The sequence below is a fragment of the Phytophthora cinnamomi genome, assembly GCF_018691715.1.
Source record: "Phytophthora cinnamomi strain GKB4 chromosome Unknown Contig12, whole genome shotgun sequence".
NCBI classification, from domain to species: domain Eukaryota; phylum Oomycota; class Peronosporomycetes; order Peronosporales; family Peronosporaceae; genus Phytophthora; species Phytophthora cinnamomi.
In genome coordinates, this window is record NW_027150945.1 from 37,589 (window position 1) to 53,324 (window position 15,736).

The following is a 15,736-nucleotide window of genomic DNA, read 5'->3' on the forward strand; positions in this document are numbered from 1 at the left end:
TTGGGAAATCTTGTCGACGTCAAGGAGGTTATTAGTGAAGTTGCTGAAGATCAAGTGATCATGACACTGGTGATGCTATTTTTGCCGGCGCTCGACCTATTACGTCACTCAGCCGTGTACGAGGCTGCGTTTACCGCTTGGCCAGCCATGGTACCGCAGGGTGCGCCGAAATTGAATGCCATGGCGGCATTGCACCACTAGTCGGACTTCTTCAAACGGGAACAGATACGCAGGTATATTTTGCTGCAAACACACTGGAACTCCTTAATGCCGGAAATGCCACTCAAATAATGGTGTCGCGAAACCCGGGGTGTTTCCAAAGGGGAAAGTTTAATAATGAAGAAAGCAAGACACAAATGTAAGGACGCGAACTAACTTCTAACTTGCTACCGTTCTTGCGTTCTTGCTCAGGTCCAGTTCTCGTGCAGTCTTGGGCGTGTGCCCTCGCCCACTTACAGCTTGTGCCTCTTGCACCCAGCTTGTAGGGTCCCCTGCCGTAATCCTTGTCGTAGCCCATAGGTGCTGCTGCGCGTGCCCTGTTGCCTCCTGCTCTTCTCATTGGACGCTAGACCGAGCAACACCGCAACTTGACGCTGCAGCCGAGCCCAAGCTTGATATTGGGCCGCAATCATGGCGACACTGGCCTCCAACGCTTGGTCACGGCAGTCGCGTCTTGTTACTCGTCGAGTTGGGCACGAAGCTCGTCGTCACCACTAGCGTTCACGTAGTCGCGCACCTTTGTAGGCACATCCTGAAGCAGTGCAGCGAGAGGTTCCCATGAATTCTCGATGGGTTGCAGACCCAACCACGAAACGGAAAACTCACAGCGTCCGATCCCCTGGTTGAAGCGGTGATTAGCTAATTTGTCCACGCCGAGCAGCATACCTTGGCTTGACACGAGTTCTAGCAGCTCCGTAGTCGTGTCCAGTTCGGCGTCGGCATAAAACTACAGGCAAGAAGCATGCACCTCGTACTTCCGTCCCGTAACTAAATGTTCAATTTCAAATGAGTGAGTACAGCGGCACCTACCTTAAAGCGACCTACCCAATGACCAAAAGCTTATGATTTGGCAGACGTTGATGAATTCTTGACCACAGGACAAAATCGCCCACATCAAGATTGGCAGGATTACCATGGTGTGCTGCCATGTCGCGCAGTCGCTGGCGTTCCCTCACATTGACCACCTTTTGGTGAATGTCGTGCAGCGATGAACGAAGTCGATTCACGTGCTCACTGATACTGTCCAGATCAACCACTCGCTCACCTCGCTCGCTCGTTGCGGGTACCACGATCGCGTCGAGAGCCGACGCTGCAGGTAGCGCCGTGAATACTTCGACTGGAGCACGACCTGCAAGCGAATGAACCCGAGTGTGGTTCAAGTTTGCCTGTGCTGCTGGCAGCAAATACGGCCACTCGTGTTGGTCTAGCCTGTATTCCATCAGCAGTGCCCTGAATATTTGTAGTACATCCTTGTTCAATCTCTCGACCGTTCCGTTGAGCCATGGCGAGTAGACCGGGGAAAAACTAAGCTCCATTTTCAGTCGCGCAGCAAGGTGCTTCATCATTTCAGTTCGGAAATGCGTCCCTTGATCTGACTGCAGCGTCTTCGGCATCCCATATCGGGCGTACCAAAGTGTAAGCGCCTCAGCTGCGATATAGGCTGTTGGCGTGGCACACGGAAAAAGCTCACAGAAATGTGAAAGTCCATCTTTCACCACCAGGAGGTAACTTGAGTCGCCGAAACCTTCTCCGAGCGACAGGAAATCCCAATGAATACCTCGTTCCTCTCATTCGCCTGTAGTAGCGGGCCGTACGGACACGGAATTTGACGCGGTCCCTTGAAGTGTTTGCAGAGTAGGCACTGGCGGACAAATTTCGCCACTTTGTCCTCTAACTTCGTGATGTAGAAGCGTTCCTTCGGCGCCAACAGCATAGGTTCCTGGCCGCGGTGTCCTTGCGAGCCACAATGAGCAACCACGAAGATGCGTGCGATCAGATCCTTTGCGTTACCGGGGATCCGCATGCGGTAGTTGATCATGACCACACCATCCACCTCCACCGAAGTAGTCTGCAGCCGCGAAAGCTCACGAGAAGCGGCCTGCTGTGCAACTTGAATGTCACTACGCGTAGGAAAAACAAATCCTCCGTCGCCAAGAGGTCGGAGCCGAGACAGGGTGTCGATCGGGCGGCTTGGTTTTGTCGGGTGCGCACTGCGTCTACACTGATGGTGTCACGGACATGCCAGCGAGAGATGATGTCTGCCCAGACATTTTTTCTCTCCTGGAATGTGTTCAATAGTATACTGGAGCCCACACAACCGCATGGCCCAGCGCTGTAAGCAGTCCCGAACATGTTACTTCAGCTCTACACTCGGCGCAAAAATATAAGCCAGATTTGCGTGATCACAGTAAAGACGGAATCCATTGGGTCGGAGCAGGAGATAGTCGAGGTCATGACATGCCTTGACAATGGGGTATGCCTCCTTCTCCACCACCGTCCAGCTGAGCTCTGAGTGCTTGAACATGCCACCCTTACAAACAATTAGCTCGTGCTGCTGCTCATCCACTGGCAGCGATGCGTCCCATTGACGGACTTGCATGACGACAATGCTATAACCAGCGGCAGATGCATCCGTGAAGAGAAGCAGCTCTGCATCCGGATCAGGGAACGCCATCATTGCAGAGTCGGCGACCAGGGACACAACGGGTGCGTAAGCTGTTCACTCTGCGGGGTTCCATGTTGCCCGCACCACAAGCACTCTAGCTCGATCAGCGAAGACTTGGCCATGTTGAGCTTGACGATCTCGAAAAAGGCGCGGAGTGTCATCAGGAATTCCTGCACGGTTGGCGCGAACAGAATTACATCATATACCCATACTAGAGCAGAGTGAGGTATTAGGGGGGCCAGTTTGGTCTGCACTTGGCTCTGGAAATGCAGTGTCGAATCCATTGCGCCCTGCGGGACCCGACATGGAGTGAAGACACCGTCTGGTGTAATGAAGGTGAATATTGCTCGACTAGCCTCATCCAGCGGCAGCTGCCAAAACCCTTGCGTGAAGTCAACTCGCCCGAATACCTTCTTGTTCTGGAAGCCGTCGGTCGTCGTGGCAACAGAGGGCATCGTGCCAGCGATGGGGACTGTCATTCCGTTGACGGACCTATAGTCAATGGTCAACCTGAACTGATCTTGCGTACCAGGCTTGCGTACAGGGACGACATCACTCGCCGAGCGAGATGCATTGTTCTGCTCCACCAGCCCGTTATCCACCGAAGTCTGCACATACTCGCGGATGAATTGCGCCTGTAGCGGCGCGTACTTGCGCGGTGGGCTCCGATATGGCACCGTGTCTGCTCTCAGGGTGACCCGAAGAGGCTCAGCGTTCGCAGGGGGGGTCAGGACCCACGCTCTCACGCCACACGTCAGGGTATGTGTCCAGTATCTCGCGCAGCGTACTGAGGTGCTCCGGCGGCATGCCATTGGCTGCTGCGCGGTCAATCATCTGGTCAAACCCGTTGACATGGTAAGCGGCGACTTGGTCGTCAGCGATGCTGTCTCCGACGGGAAACTCATCCGTTTCATCTTCCAGTAGTGATGGGCCAGCAAATTGGGCAAGTTGCTGCTCAACAGCAATACCGAGGCCCTTCAAGACATCACGGCCTAGCAGAAACTCGTCACCGGCCCCCGCCAATATTAGACACGGTACCGCGTGTAGCAATACCCGACCTGTCAAAGTGGTTAAGTCCAAGTCCAATAGGACTTCTAGGTCACACATTTGGGTCCGTCCGTCGGCCATTACAGCCTCCACAGCATGTAAGAGAGCAGTTGGCTGGAGGGTGGGCTGCATAGCACGAAGCGAATCGAACACACCGCGGGGCACAACACTCTTGCCAGCACCCGTGTCAACACCCTGTCAGGCGAGTAGGGCGTCTCCAGGAGCCCATTGATGCGGACCGATGCCGAGGGCGTTGTGTACCGCGCAGCCTTCGACCGAAGGGCGCCCGAGCGCCGCTCCTTGGCCTCGCGGAACTTCTTCCGCGCCTCTTCGCGTTGCATCTCCGTCGCTGTAGGGCAGTCCTCGAACCAGTTCGGTCCATTGCAGACCCGGCAGCCGTCATGTGGTGGGGCGCGCGCCGGTTGCGAGACCCGCGTAGACTGCGAAGTTGGCGCCGGTGCTGGTAGCGTCGATGCAAAGGCCGCCGTCGGGCGCGTCGGCCCGCTCTTGTTGGTATCGGCTCGCTGCGGTGTCCGTTCTGGTTTTGCCGACTTGGAATCCCCTCTTTCAGCATAATCCTGTGAAACCGCTGTTGTATTTTCGCGTGTTCCAATATCAAATCAAAAAAGGGCGACGTCATCAGATTTGCAGTCACGCCTATCTAAATCGATGAGCCGATTGATCTGAGCCTTTACGACCGGGGGCTGCAGTGTGGTGTAGGAACACGCGCTAATTTATATATTGGCACACTTTCCCCACCAACAACACTCACCAAGTCACCGAAGACTTAATGGGCTTGTTACGGTTAGAATCGGAAGGCCCAGGAATTTTCCCTTGCACCGGGTTGATGTTTCCCCTGTGTACCGAGCTTCCGCTAGTCGACAGACGGAAGACTCAGCGTCACTAGCCACGAGCAAAGGATAGCACGCTCTCACACACAAAATATACCTCGCAGGCCCTCAGAAGGAAGGGTCCCGGCCTGTTACGGCGTGACACGAGGGTACCGGAGCTATACTCCGGCGGGAAGAAATAAATGGAGTGCGCTCTCGCTCCTCCAGTTCCTGGCGACGACTCGTCGCTACCAATACAACGGCCACTAACTCTTAGCCCTGCCAGGGATGAACACACGCTACACTAGTAAATGTGCCCAGCGACAGTCATAATCCTACCTACCAGGTTTACCTTTGAGCTGCAGGTCGTTCACTGCACGTACCGGTGTCGCCCTTGCGTGGTTGGGAGGAAAAGCTGTTCTGTTATTGTTGCCCGAAGGCTTATCTTGTCTTCTCTCAAGTTTCCTATCGATCAATACAAATATCAAGTATAAACGCGTCCGCTTTGGACCGCCAATTGTAACCTACGACTCTTCGGCCATTGCTCTGCGACGTGACGGCGCTACCGACGACTCAAATGGCCGCTGAAACGCTACCGACGACTGGGGACAGGAGCTGACGACTCATAAGTTCGGATGTTGCCAGTTGGTTCACACCGTACTTAGTGAGCTGCATCCGCCAGCGCCTGACTTGGGACCGTCGACCAGTCATCGTCACCTGCCAATTTAGGCCAATCAGCGACCGGGGAGTTTGGTCCAATGACTGGCGATGGATTGTGACTGACCAGTTGGCGCCGGCGCCTCGAGTCTTCTTCGCCCCCTGTCTCGGCTTTGGGTTTTGGCTTCGGGTTTCATTTCCCGATATGCGACGAGGTCCGAGCCAATTCTTGGCCAGGACCCATCAGTCAGAAGCCCAAACCCTACCACGTACCGGCCACATGTCACTTGAAACGTGGATATTTCTTGACCCAAGTCTGGTTTTTGTACATACTTCAAGTTGTGCTGGCTACGTCTGGAAACTGAGCTCTGCGAACGTCGAGTTGCGGCGACCCCAGATCCCCAGGTCTGAGATCTGAATTCGGTCTGGAGTCTGAGGTCTGAGAATCGCTCTAGAGGCCACAGATCTGAGGTTCCAGGCCTTGAATCGGACTCTGGGCGAAGAGCTGAGCTCTGGCCTTCTGGGTCTGTGATTTGAAGTCCCATGGTTGCTTAAGTCTCAGACCCCAGGTCTCAGATTGGTGACCACACAGTTTGGAATGCCCGGAGTTCTGAGACCTGAGAGTGGTGGCAAAAGTCTGAGATTTGGTGATTTGGAGTTCGGTCTGAGGTGTGCCTGTGGACCAGACCCTGAGATGTGCAGTCTGGGGTCTGGGGAGAGGGCGTGGCGTGCGGCGTCTGATTTCATCTCGGCTTTGGGGTGCCACAACTGAGATATGGAGTCAACATCGTAATTTTGCCCCCAGCTCAGATTTTCAGCCCGGCAGTCCCTCAACTTGTGCCAAAACTGAGACACGGTGATTGTGGGCGCAAGTTGGTGTCTGGATGCACGATGTTCGTGAGGATAAGTGCCAACTGGTGAAAGACAGCTAACGCTCCGAGCGTAGAACGTGACTAAAAGCCTACGGTGTGCCTGCAGGGCCTGAAGTGCGGCTTCGTGGTCTCACATATGAAGTGGGTACGCAAGCAATGGCTACATTGCCGGTCTGGGAGCTGCAGTAGTTGCTCTTTGAAGTTGGCGGTTGCCGCTTGGAGGGTCACACCGAAGGGTCGCCCCGTTGTGGCTTTTCGGCCCCTGGTGTCAGGCACACAAGATTCGGCCTGACCAGTCGCCTATGGATTTGGGCCAACGGGAGCCACAGGATCTTGGCGTCACCCGGATTACACCTGATTTGTACCCAGAGTAATCAGTGTAATCAGGTGATGACAGACCAAGTCCGCCCAATCCCGGCCACAAGATCCTGGCGTAATCAGGATATCACTGATTTGCGCCCAGGTGTAATCAGTGTAATCAAGTGATGACTGACCCAGACAGGCCAATGGAAGGGTGCCAAGGCAGCGACGCGCATTCACGGGCGCCGCCAAGCGAGTAGCTTAGTGGGTGTCTCACCCTTGTTCAAGGTGTACCCAGGAGATGTTTGCACCCTTACTTGATAGGCCCTTTGTATGTGCATGTGCATGATAATAATAAGAGTCTGTTTTGCCCCGACGACCGCAAGCTGCGGAGTTCGTCTTGCGCCGACGGGCGTGTTGCTTCACAGGGACCAAGTCCCTGCCCCCGGCGGCGCGCGCAAGGTCAAGTGGAGTCGCTACGAGTGTTCTACGGTCAAGCTCAGCTAACTCCAAATAAATTCAAGTTCAACAAGCAAGCCTTTTCGTGTTTCGGCCCGGTTTGCCTTCGTTGTTGTATTTCCACACGCGGGACATTGGTTTTGCTTGTATTTCGTGCTGGTTGGCTGGTTTCCTGGCGGTGCTTCATATTTTCGGGCGGAAGGTGCTCCGCTCTGAGGTTTCGGCAGAGCAACACCTGGGATAGTGGTTTCTGGGGTTGCTAGTGGTATCCGTGTGGCGCGAATAGTCTGGGATAGTGGTTCCCAGCTTCGCTGTGTCGCCTACATCAAGGCGTGGTGCGCAGAAGTCCCAGGGTGCAGAGCGAGAACCCTGGATCAAGGCAGGCTCAGACCGAGCCAACTCTCGGGGCCACTCTGGTCTGAGGGGCGAGTGAAGACCGTTGTGCGGCTCTCAGTCTGAGCAGCCGGAGGACGTGTTGTGACTGGAAGCGACTCGAAGCCGGAGTCGCTGAGCAAGGAGGAGGCTGTTAAGGCCCAGAGTCCAAGGGCCTGAGAAGAGAAGTGGACTAAGTGTGTGTGGAGTGAACGTGTTTATATTCAAGAAAACGGGGCACGGTCAACTCAGCACGTGCGTACAAGGGCCTTCCAAGCAAGGAGCAAGCTTCGTCTAGGGGCATCTGGGAACTGTCGAGTTCGGAGGCAGCTGGTGTGGCCGACGCAAGTCTGGGCCCACAGCGTAGCCTTAGGAAGAACCAAGTCAAGGGATTGCAAGAGTGAGGAACACACGCCTCACCCAGCTTGGGATCTGAGATCTAATCTCAGATTCTGAGTTGAGTGGTCTGAGATCGAGGTCTAGCCGCGAGGCTATTCCCTGATTTTGGAGCCCCCATCGCCACAGATACCACAACTGCCCCCACCGCGACTCGATCCGCGTGCTGGTGAGCGTCGGGGTGTTCCTGCGCCATGATCGGTACTTCGCGCGCTGCCCAGGCCGCCGTGAACTGGGCGCTCAGAGCTCTCGGTGTGTCTCGTTCTTCGCTCCAGGTAAACCAACTTCTCTTGTCCGCTCGTCGCCTTCACTGCTAACCAGGATCTTGGTATCTTGGTCAGCCTTCGCCTGGTCGAGGAAGCGCTTGGTGCTGGTGGTCCGCCTGCCGTTCTTGCTGCCTCGCTGTCGGAGGATGAGAGCGTTGCTGAGTCAACTGGCAGGTCGTCCACGGTGAGTTTCCTGCTATCTTCTCGCCTTCTGTGGGCTTCACGCGAGGTACTGATGCTTGACGGCTTTGTGCGTCTTGCTTCACAGGCTGTCTTGTCATTTCCGGGGTTGAGTTCATTTGCTGGCGGCGATACGCCGAGCCAAGCTTTGCTGGAAGCGTCTGCTGAGGCGTCCGCGTCACTGACCACCTCTCCTGCTGCTCCTTCGGTACGTCCAATTGACTTGCACCTTGATCTTGAGCTGCTGTCGCTTACCTTCAAGGTTGTTATCTTCGTCTCTTGTCTTGCAGGACACGTCTCTGGTTGATGTGCCCGTTGGTAATGCTGCCGGCGACTCGGTTGTGCTCCAATTGTCGCAGCTAGTTGCTCGGCGTTCTACTTCGAGTGCTGAAGCTGGCTGTTCCACCACCGACGACGCGCTGATCACGGTGTCGCGTGAAGCCCTCGAACAAATCGTCATGGAGGCTAGCGCTGAGGCGTCGGAGCGCGTGATCGCGGTGTTGGGCCCTCGGCTGGATCTCATCGGTCGACTTAACGTCATCTTGCACCAGGGCACCAACATCCGTGGAGACCGCCACGTGGGCTCTCACTTGGCTGCCACTCGCTCGCTGGGAGACGTGGTGGCAGCGGCTCAGCCCAACATGGGAGTCCACGATGACATCAACTTGGACTTGCCTGTGATGCGAGGCCAGTTGCATTCCGCTGAAGCCGCGCGTGCTGCCGCCAAAAACTCGGTAATGAAGGAATCGTTCAAGCACGAGAACACCATGGTGCTCCTCAAGCAAGCAAGCGCGGAGCTCGAGCACTCCAAGAAGGAGGTCAAGCGTTTGCGGGTCTTGGAGGCTCACTACCTCCTAGAGATGGAGGGTCTTCGTGGAGCTGTGGATGCGCACACCTAGACGGCCGCCCGCTTGGAGAACCGCGTGAGAGCTGCTGATGACGAGTGCGAGCGGCTGGCCCTCCAGCTCACTCGCGAGCAGACGGCGTTCAAAGGTGCCGTGGCGTCATCGACTTCCCAAAGCAAGCGTCCGCCTGATCTTCTGACTCGCTTGGATGCCGGCGATGACTCGCCGTCGACTCGCCTCCAGCGCCGAAATGAAGAGTAGATGAAGCGACTAACGCGCGCCAATCGGACTCTTCGAGCGCACGTCAAGTTTGAAGACATGGATCCAGATGTTTTTGTGCTGATCTCCGAAGATTCGTACTGATTGCCGAGTTACTGCATATGTTGGCTTGTGTTCTGACTCTGGGCGATGACTCATTCTTTGTAGGTTTGTCGACTGGCGAGTTGAACTGGGATCTGCTGGACATCAGCCAAGAGACTCGGCGAGTCCTCAAGGACATGCTGGTAAATCCTGATCCGTCACGAACCGAGGATGTCATTGCTGTTGACTTGGCCCACGATGCCTTCCTGGAGTCGGATTCCCACGTCGAGTTGTCGTCGGAGGAGGAGCGGTCGACTGAGGAGAACAAGACAACACCTGGAACTCGTGCTACCGACGTCGAAGCAGACCATGTTTAGCGCTCCGCTCAAGTTGGTCGCTCAAGAAAGCGCTCCTCGCAAGAGGAGGCCGGTTCTCGACATCCGGGTGGTCGGTCAAGCTCCGTTTCTCGTTCGGTGTCGTAGAAGCGTCTTCGCTCATCGTCAAACCGTCGCAGTCCGTCCGCCTGTCGTCCGGGCAAGAGATCTCACCGCCTCGCCGAAGACTCAGCTTCTGTTACTCGTGGGTCCCGTGCGTCTTCTTTTCGTCGAGGTGGTAGCCATGGGTCTTCGGTGGCAGTTCCTGGTGATTCCCGGACTTCTGCCCAAGATGCTGAGCACTTGGAAGCGGAGGTGGAGGTTGTCGAGTCTTCCGGAAGTGTTCCTGCGGATGCAGGATCACCGTCCAAGTCGACGGTGCAGGCTTCAAGTGTTCTTGGAGCTCCATCGTCTAAGGGCAAGTCGAAGCGGAAGCCCAAGGGGCGATGAGCCCGTTCTCAGCCTTCTGCCGCTCCGCCATCTCGCGCCGTTTTCAACGGAAGCGCTGCCAAGTCTTCGCCGGACAGTTCACCTGTCGTTCCTTCGCGCAAGCCTTCTCGTGAGATGGAGTCATCGGATGAAGATGCTGTCTCGTCAAGCACTCTTCCTCCTCCGTCCGGGCAAGTTCACGTCGACTCTGGCGCTTCTCTCGAGTGGTTTCCAGACACCGGTTCGGAAGCAGAGAACTTGGTTGTTGGATCAGTTATTGAGTTGCCGGAGGTCGTTCTCGAATCCTCTTCTCTCTTGGAGCTTCTAGGTTCCGAGTCGTCGGGAGCTGTCCAGGGTGTTGATGCAGAGGCTAAGGAGACGCCTCCCGCTCCACCGAAGACTCAAATGAGTCACCGCCGTCAACGTCGTCGTCCTTCGGTTCCACGTCAGCCTGCGTCGTCTGGAAGCAGCCGGGTCGTCGCCACTCTGTCGTCCACCCCTGGGTCAGGTCCGAGATTTCTGCGTCCGCTTACGGTGCCTTCACCGGTGCGTGGTCAACAGCCCCTCGTCCTATTTTCCAAGCAAGTGGCTAAGTGGGCTGTGCCTTACATTGAGCCGCCGTTTACGCGTCCTGGGGCTCTCAAGTGCTGGCCCCAGATGCTGAATGCTCGTCTGCCTGCTCCACTGCCTCGGGATCTCCGAATTCTTTCCAGTCCTGAAGGTTTCGCGGCGTTCGCGGATTACAAGAATCCAGATCATCCATGGCAGAAGCTGCGCCGACAACCCCCATCTCGAGCGTGCCTCTTTGACACTTTAGAGTTTGATCCCGACTCCAAGGTGTCCCAGCGGGCGTCACCGGTGACTCGGGTGATGGGATATTGGAGCAACTTCCGTGGGAGTGGCGACTCTGACAACGCCGACCTTGGGTTCTCGCTTTTGGAGCGCGATCACTGGATCCTCCCGAAGTCCGTGGAGACAACGTTCGCCGCAATTGCCGTTAACTTGAATATGATGGACTGCTGCGCGGAAGACTCGGACGAGGAAGCACTTGGATGCCTTGAAAGCTGCCTGGACGAGGTACGTGGTCTAGCGCAACAAGCACAGCAACCGTATCCGCGCCAAGGTGGTCCCAAACATTTGTGGTGCAGCAGCCACGATCTTGGTTTCTCGGAAGTGAAGCCTGAGTTCATGCTCGAGCCGACCATGCCCGGATATTCTCTGGGATACTTGCCTTGGGAGCCCAAGATCGTCGACTGGTTGAGCGAGATCGCGGCTCTGGACGCTGCGGAGCCTTGGCGGGACGGCTGGATCGATGTGCCGGAACAGCACCCCTACAACACCACGTTCATCCTGTGCAACCCGTCGGTTCCGCTCTTTGTCCCGGCCGGTTCTTCGCGCTCCGATGTTGGTCGTCGAGTCGTTTCAAGTTCGTCGCTGCAGCCGGGTGAATCGGGCCCAGTATGGGTGACCGTGTTTGGTGATGCTCGCGTTCTTGCTGCGTCCGAGTTTTCGCCGAATGCTGCGTCTTCCCCGGGAGGACAAGCTCCGGATGCTGCTGGTGGCCCCGACGACTCGGGTTTGCTTGGTGTCTTGGCCCGGGCAGCTGTTGCCTCCGATCCTGAGTGAGTTGAAGTTGAGTTCAAGCGAGTCGTCGGCAGCGTTTTCTATCCATCTAGCTTTCATTTCCAGTCTTGCTTCTGAGTCGTCGTAGATTTAGCTGTCCGTCTTGGTAGCGGTTTAATTTTTAATGCAAAAGGTAATGCCGCAGTAGAAGTTTTCGTCTGTGGTCTTGGGCTGCGTTGCCCCAAGTACAGGTCATCATGGTCATGACTCATTGCCACCTAGTCTTCGTCAGCGACCTGAACCATTTGCAGGCGTTGTTCACTCCTTATTCGCCGCAGGTAATCATAGCGGAGCCCGCCGCAAGAAAGGTCAATGGCTGGCTCCCACGTTGGTTCATCGTAGCCGACCCATTTGACTCTAAACTCGCGTACTGCTCTTTCAGTTCCCGTGGACAACGGCACACGGTCGTCGAGGATGGCTTCCACTTCATATTCTCCTGCCGCGTGGTCCGGCTCCCAGCTGTCCTCAGGGAGCAGCTCTTCATCAAAGTCTAGCCGCGTGTCGTCAACAACGCCTGGCGCGAGACGAGTCTTCGGTCGATCTCCGAACTCGTCAACCAGCTTCAGTAGGGAGATATGGACGACTGGATAAAATCGGTATCCACTACGGTTTGGTAACTCGAGTTCGAAGGCATAGTCTTCGACCCTATTTTTGATCCGGAAGGGTCCATGCCACCGGTGTGCCAGTTTCTTGGTAAGGCCGGGCTTGACTCTCTCCATGGACAACCATATCCTGCTGGCGACATCAAACGGGACCGGCAGCATTGATTTCCGACCTGCAATCTGCTCAATTCCGCCAGTCTTCGGTGGATACACCCAGTCCCGAGAGACATGTGCCCCCTGTCCCGCAAACGGTTGGTTTGGGGCACTCGCCGATGACTCGCGAGTCGTCGGTTGTAACGGGGTTACACGCACAAGTGGCTTGTAGCCACTTGTGAATGTAACAGATAGGTTATCTGTTAAAAGTTTTAGATGCTTCCTCACCGTGGTGTAAGACACACCAATGGATACATTGAAGTGGGCCACCACAGTGAGTGGTCCACACATACCCAAAGATCCTATTGGTAGAAAGCAGCATCTTTCTACCAATCAGAGACATGCATATTAGCGGGGCCCTGACAGCCAGCCGCTGCCAACCCCTTTCATAGCTGATAAACAGTTTTAGCAGATTTTAGAGGAAGATCAATTTACAAAGAATACAGTTCTCATTTTACCTAATCTACGTCACTTGGAATCCTGTCTTACTTAACTTATATTTGTGTATTCAAATATAATTAACCTAAGTAATTACTAAGTACTTATGCTTCCTCATACACGTTGGGCAACGTGTAAGCTAAAGTAGTGAGCCAAGTTAGACCCACTACACCTGGTAGCACTTTGTAGTCCGTCCAACGACCGTCTACGTGACGTTCGTACGCGGTGTACGAACGCGGAGCCGAGAACCACATGAGCACGGAGGTGCCCATGGAGAGCTCCAACACGCCTGCAGCGCATGTTGCACGCGCTGACTGCCCCCACCTGTCTGACCCAGAGTGGGAAGCCCTCCAACGACTGTCAACAGTCATTGGAGAAGCGGCGATAGCTACGATGCTGCGTACGCTATCGCCGACAGAGCAACACGGTGTTGCTCTGGGGTTCATCATGAAGGAGCAGCGTGATGCCGCCTCCTCAGCGACGGCGTCGTCAGGGACGACACCGCGTGCTCAACCATTAAAGTTGAGCGTAAGCAATTACGTGGGAAGGGAGGGCGAGCCTCTCCTCCGATGGCTTGTCGAACTCGACACAGCCATAGCGGCTCGACGCATCGTCTACCCGCTGTCGAAGGTCGCGTTCGCCATGTCCTGCCTTGGCGGACGCGCAAGGAGTTGGGCGTATGGACGCCGACTCTCCGATCCTACGTGCTTCGTCACGTACGAAGTGTTCAAATAGGAGCTCAAACAAGCGTTTGAGCCCCCGCAAAACGAGTTCCGGTCGAGGGCGGAGTTCCTCGACCTTCAGCAGGGTAAGCATGACGTCCATGCTTACGCGCAGCGCGCACGATATTTGGTATCAAATATCGTGATTAACCCGATTGACGAGGCGACCAAGGTCGTCACGTTCATGAAAGGACTTAGAGATGGGCCCGTGAAGACCTATCTCTTCCGAGAGTACCCGAGTACTCTCGAAGCTGCAATCACCCTTGCCATGCAAGAAGAGTTTAGCCTGCGGCAGGCTAAACTCCATGTAAATGTACCGAGGCTGCAACCGCGCCCGGCAGTGAGGACGGGAGGTCCGGAACCAATGGACCTCTCGAATGCAACGGCTGCTGGTTACCAGCAGCACGGAGGCAACGTGCGATGCTTCCGTTGCAGAAGGATCGGTCACTTTGCACGGGAGTGCACAGCTCCCATGCCCCCTGGAGGTGGCCGTCCTGGCGATGCTAGGCATCGCCGCGGACCAACAAAAAACGCGAACATCCAGTAGGCGCGGGGCGCCCTACTGGTAATGCAGTCGCGCGTGCCGACATCGGGCACGCGGCACTGAGGACTGAAACCCCCAGTGAGACCAGATCTCGCTGCAAGAAACAAGATGACAGGCCGAACCTAGTCATCTTGAAGGTTTACTCGAAGAGACCGAGTGACTCTCTTCGAGCTTTGGTAGATGCAGGCGCGTCGAACAACTTTGTTCGACTACGAAGCCTGTCGAGACTTGACTTCGAGGAGGTAGATACACCTCGAAGTCTTCTGGAGGTACGACTGGCAACAGGTGCCATCGTGAAGACCGAGAAGCGCGTCGTGAACGTGCGCTTCTCGTACAAACAACGAGTGTTTGTCAAACACTTTATCGTCCTGGACCTGGACGATAAGTTCGACGTAGTAATGGGCATGCCGTGGCTTGCACGGCATGATCCGGTAATTGACTGGAAGAAGTGCACGCTCGTGCGCTTCGGACGCGACAGCGGAACAGAGAGCGATGGCCCTGTTACCGCAGCGCACGCACCAGCAGGTGCGCGCGGCTCACCAGTCGAGACAGCGCTTTATGCTGCTGTCCCGGAGTGCCCAAGAAGTGCGCGACGGCGCGCACAAGTGAGACCCACGTCGGCAATGCTGCCGACGTCGGAAGAAAAAGATGTGCTGGTTCCGGGAACCAACACCCACGTTCAAGCGTGCAAAGGACAGTCCCTGACCCGAAGAGGTCAGGGATGAGGGGCTCCGCCAATGAATGGCGTCAAGGTGACGAAGGCGTGTCAACTCCGGGAGTTTACGCTGCAAACAGTGCGGACGGTTGCAAACGTACCGCACTGACGCAATTTGCATGCTGTCGTGCAGCCGGGCTGCACGACGAAGCGCCATGTGATCAAGCCGGGCTTGATATCGCGCGCCCGCAGACAGGGTCTGCCGGTGGAGGAACACATTACCGTGCAGCCGGGCTGCATGAAGGAACGTGCGGTCAAGCTGGGCTTGATACCGCGCGCCCGCGGACAGGGTCCGCCGGCGAACAACTGTCCACGGCCGGGCCTGGACCAGAAGAACAACTGTGCGGAGCCGGGCTCCGCACGACAAGAAGACGGCACAAGCGGAGAACGCTGCGCAAGTCTCGGTCCGGGACATAGACGCAACAAGAGCAGTCTGCTGGGCAGACTGCGGCGGTGACGCCGGATGTCGAGACGCTAAGCGTCTTGACGCGCACCGATACTGGATTCCAGTATCGTGACTTGGAACTCGCTAATCCTCCGACGAGGGCGTCGGAGTTGATTTCGCTTCCAGCCATGAGCTGGAAGCGCTTCACGCGCGACTTGCACGATGGACGCATCGAGCAGGTCTGCGTTCTTTCGAACAGCGAAAGAACGAAGAGCGAGAGCGAAGAGCTGAGGCAGCTCTTCATGGGAAGTACCACTGAGAGTGAAGACACTCTCAGTGCGAAAACGAAGCGAGAGCGCTTCGAGGAACAACGTTGGGACTCGCTGAAGTCGAGTCCCTATTACGAATTATTGAGGGAGTACAAAGACGTACTCCCGGAAGAAATTCCTTGGCAGTGGCTGACCAAGGTCGCCCATTTCACGTAGTGTGTGACGCATCCGATTTTGTGATCGGATGCGCGTTGATGAGTGTATTTGCTTGGAAGTAGACAATTTGTGGTCTA

General features: G+C 55.9%; 1 protein-coding gene across 1 annotated transcript; it reads right to left on the bottom strand.

Moving 5' to 3' along the window:
- Positions 1-676: 676 nt before the first annotated feature.
- Positions 677-4,053, bottom strand: IUM83_13505 (Gag/polymerase/env Polyprotein; the record flags this gene model as incomplete). The annotated part of the gene is made up of 5 exons (XM_067938184.1): positions 677-751; positions 826-838; positions 2,750-3,347; positions 3,412-3,640; positions 3,868-4,053. The coding sequence occupies 5 exons, from the start codon at positions 4,051-4,053 to the stop codon at positions 677-679; spliced, it is 1,101 nt and encodes a 366-aa protein (XP_067797863.1).
- Between the last annotated feature and the right edge of the window lie 11,683 nt (positions 4,054-15,736).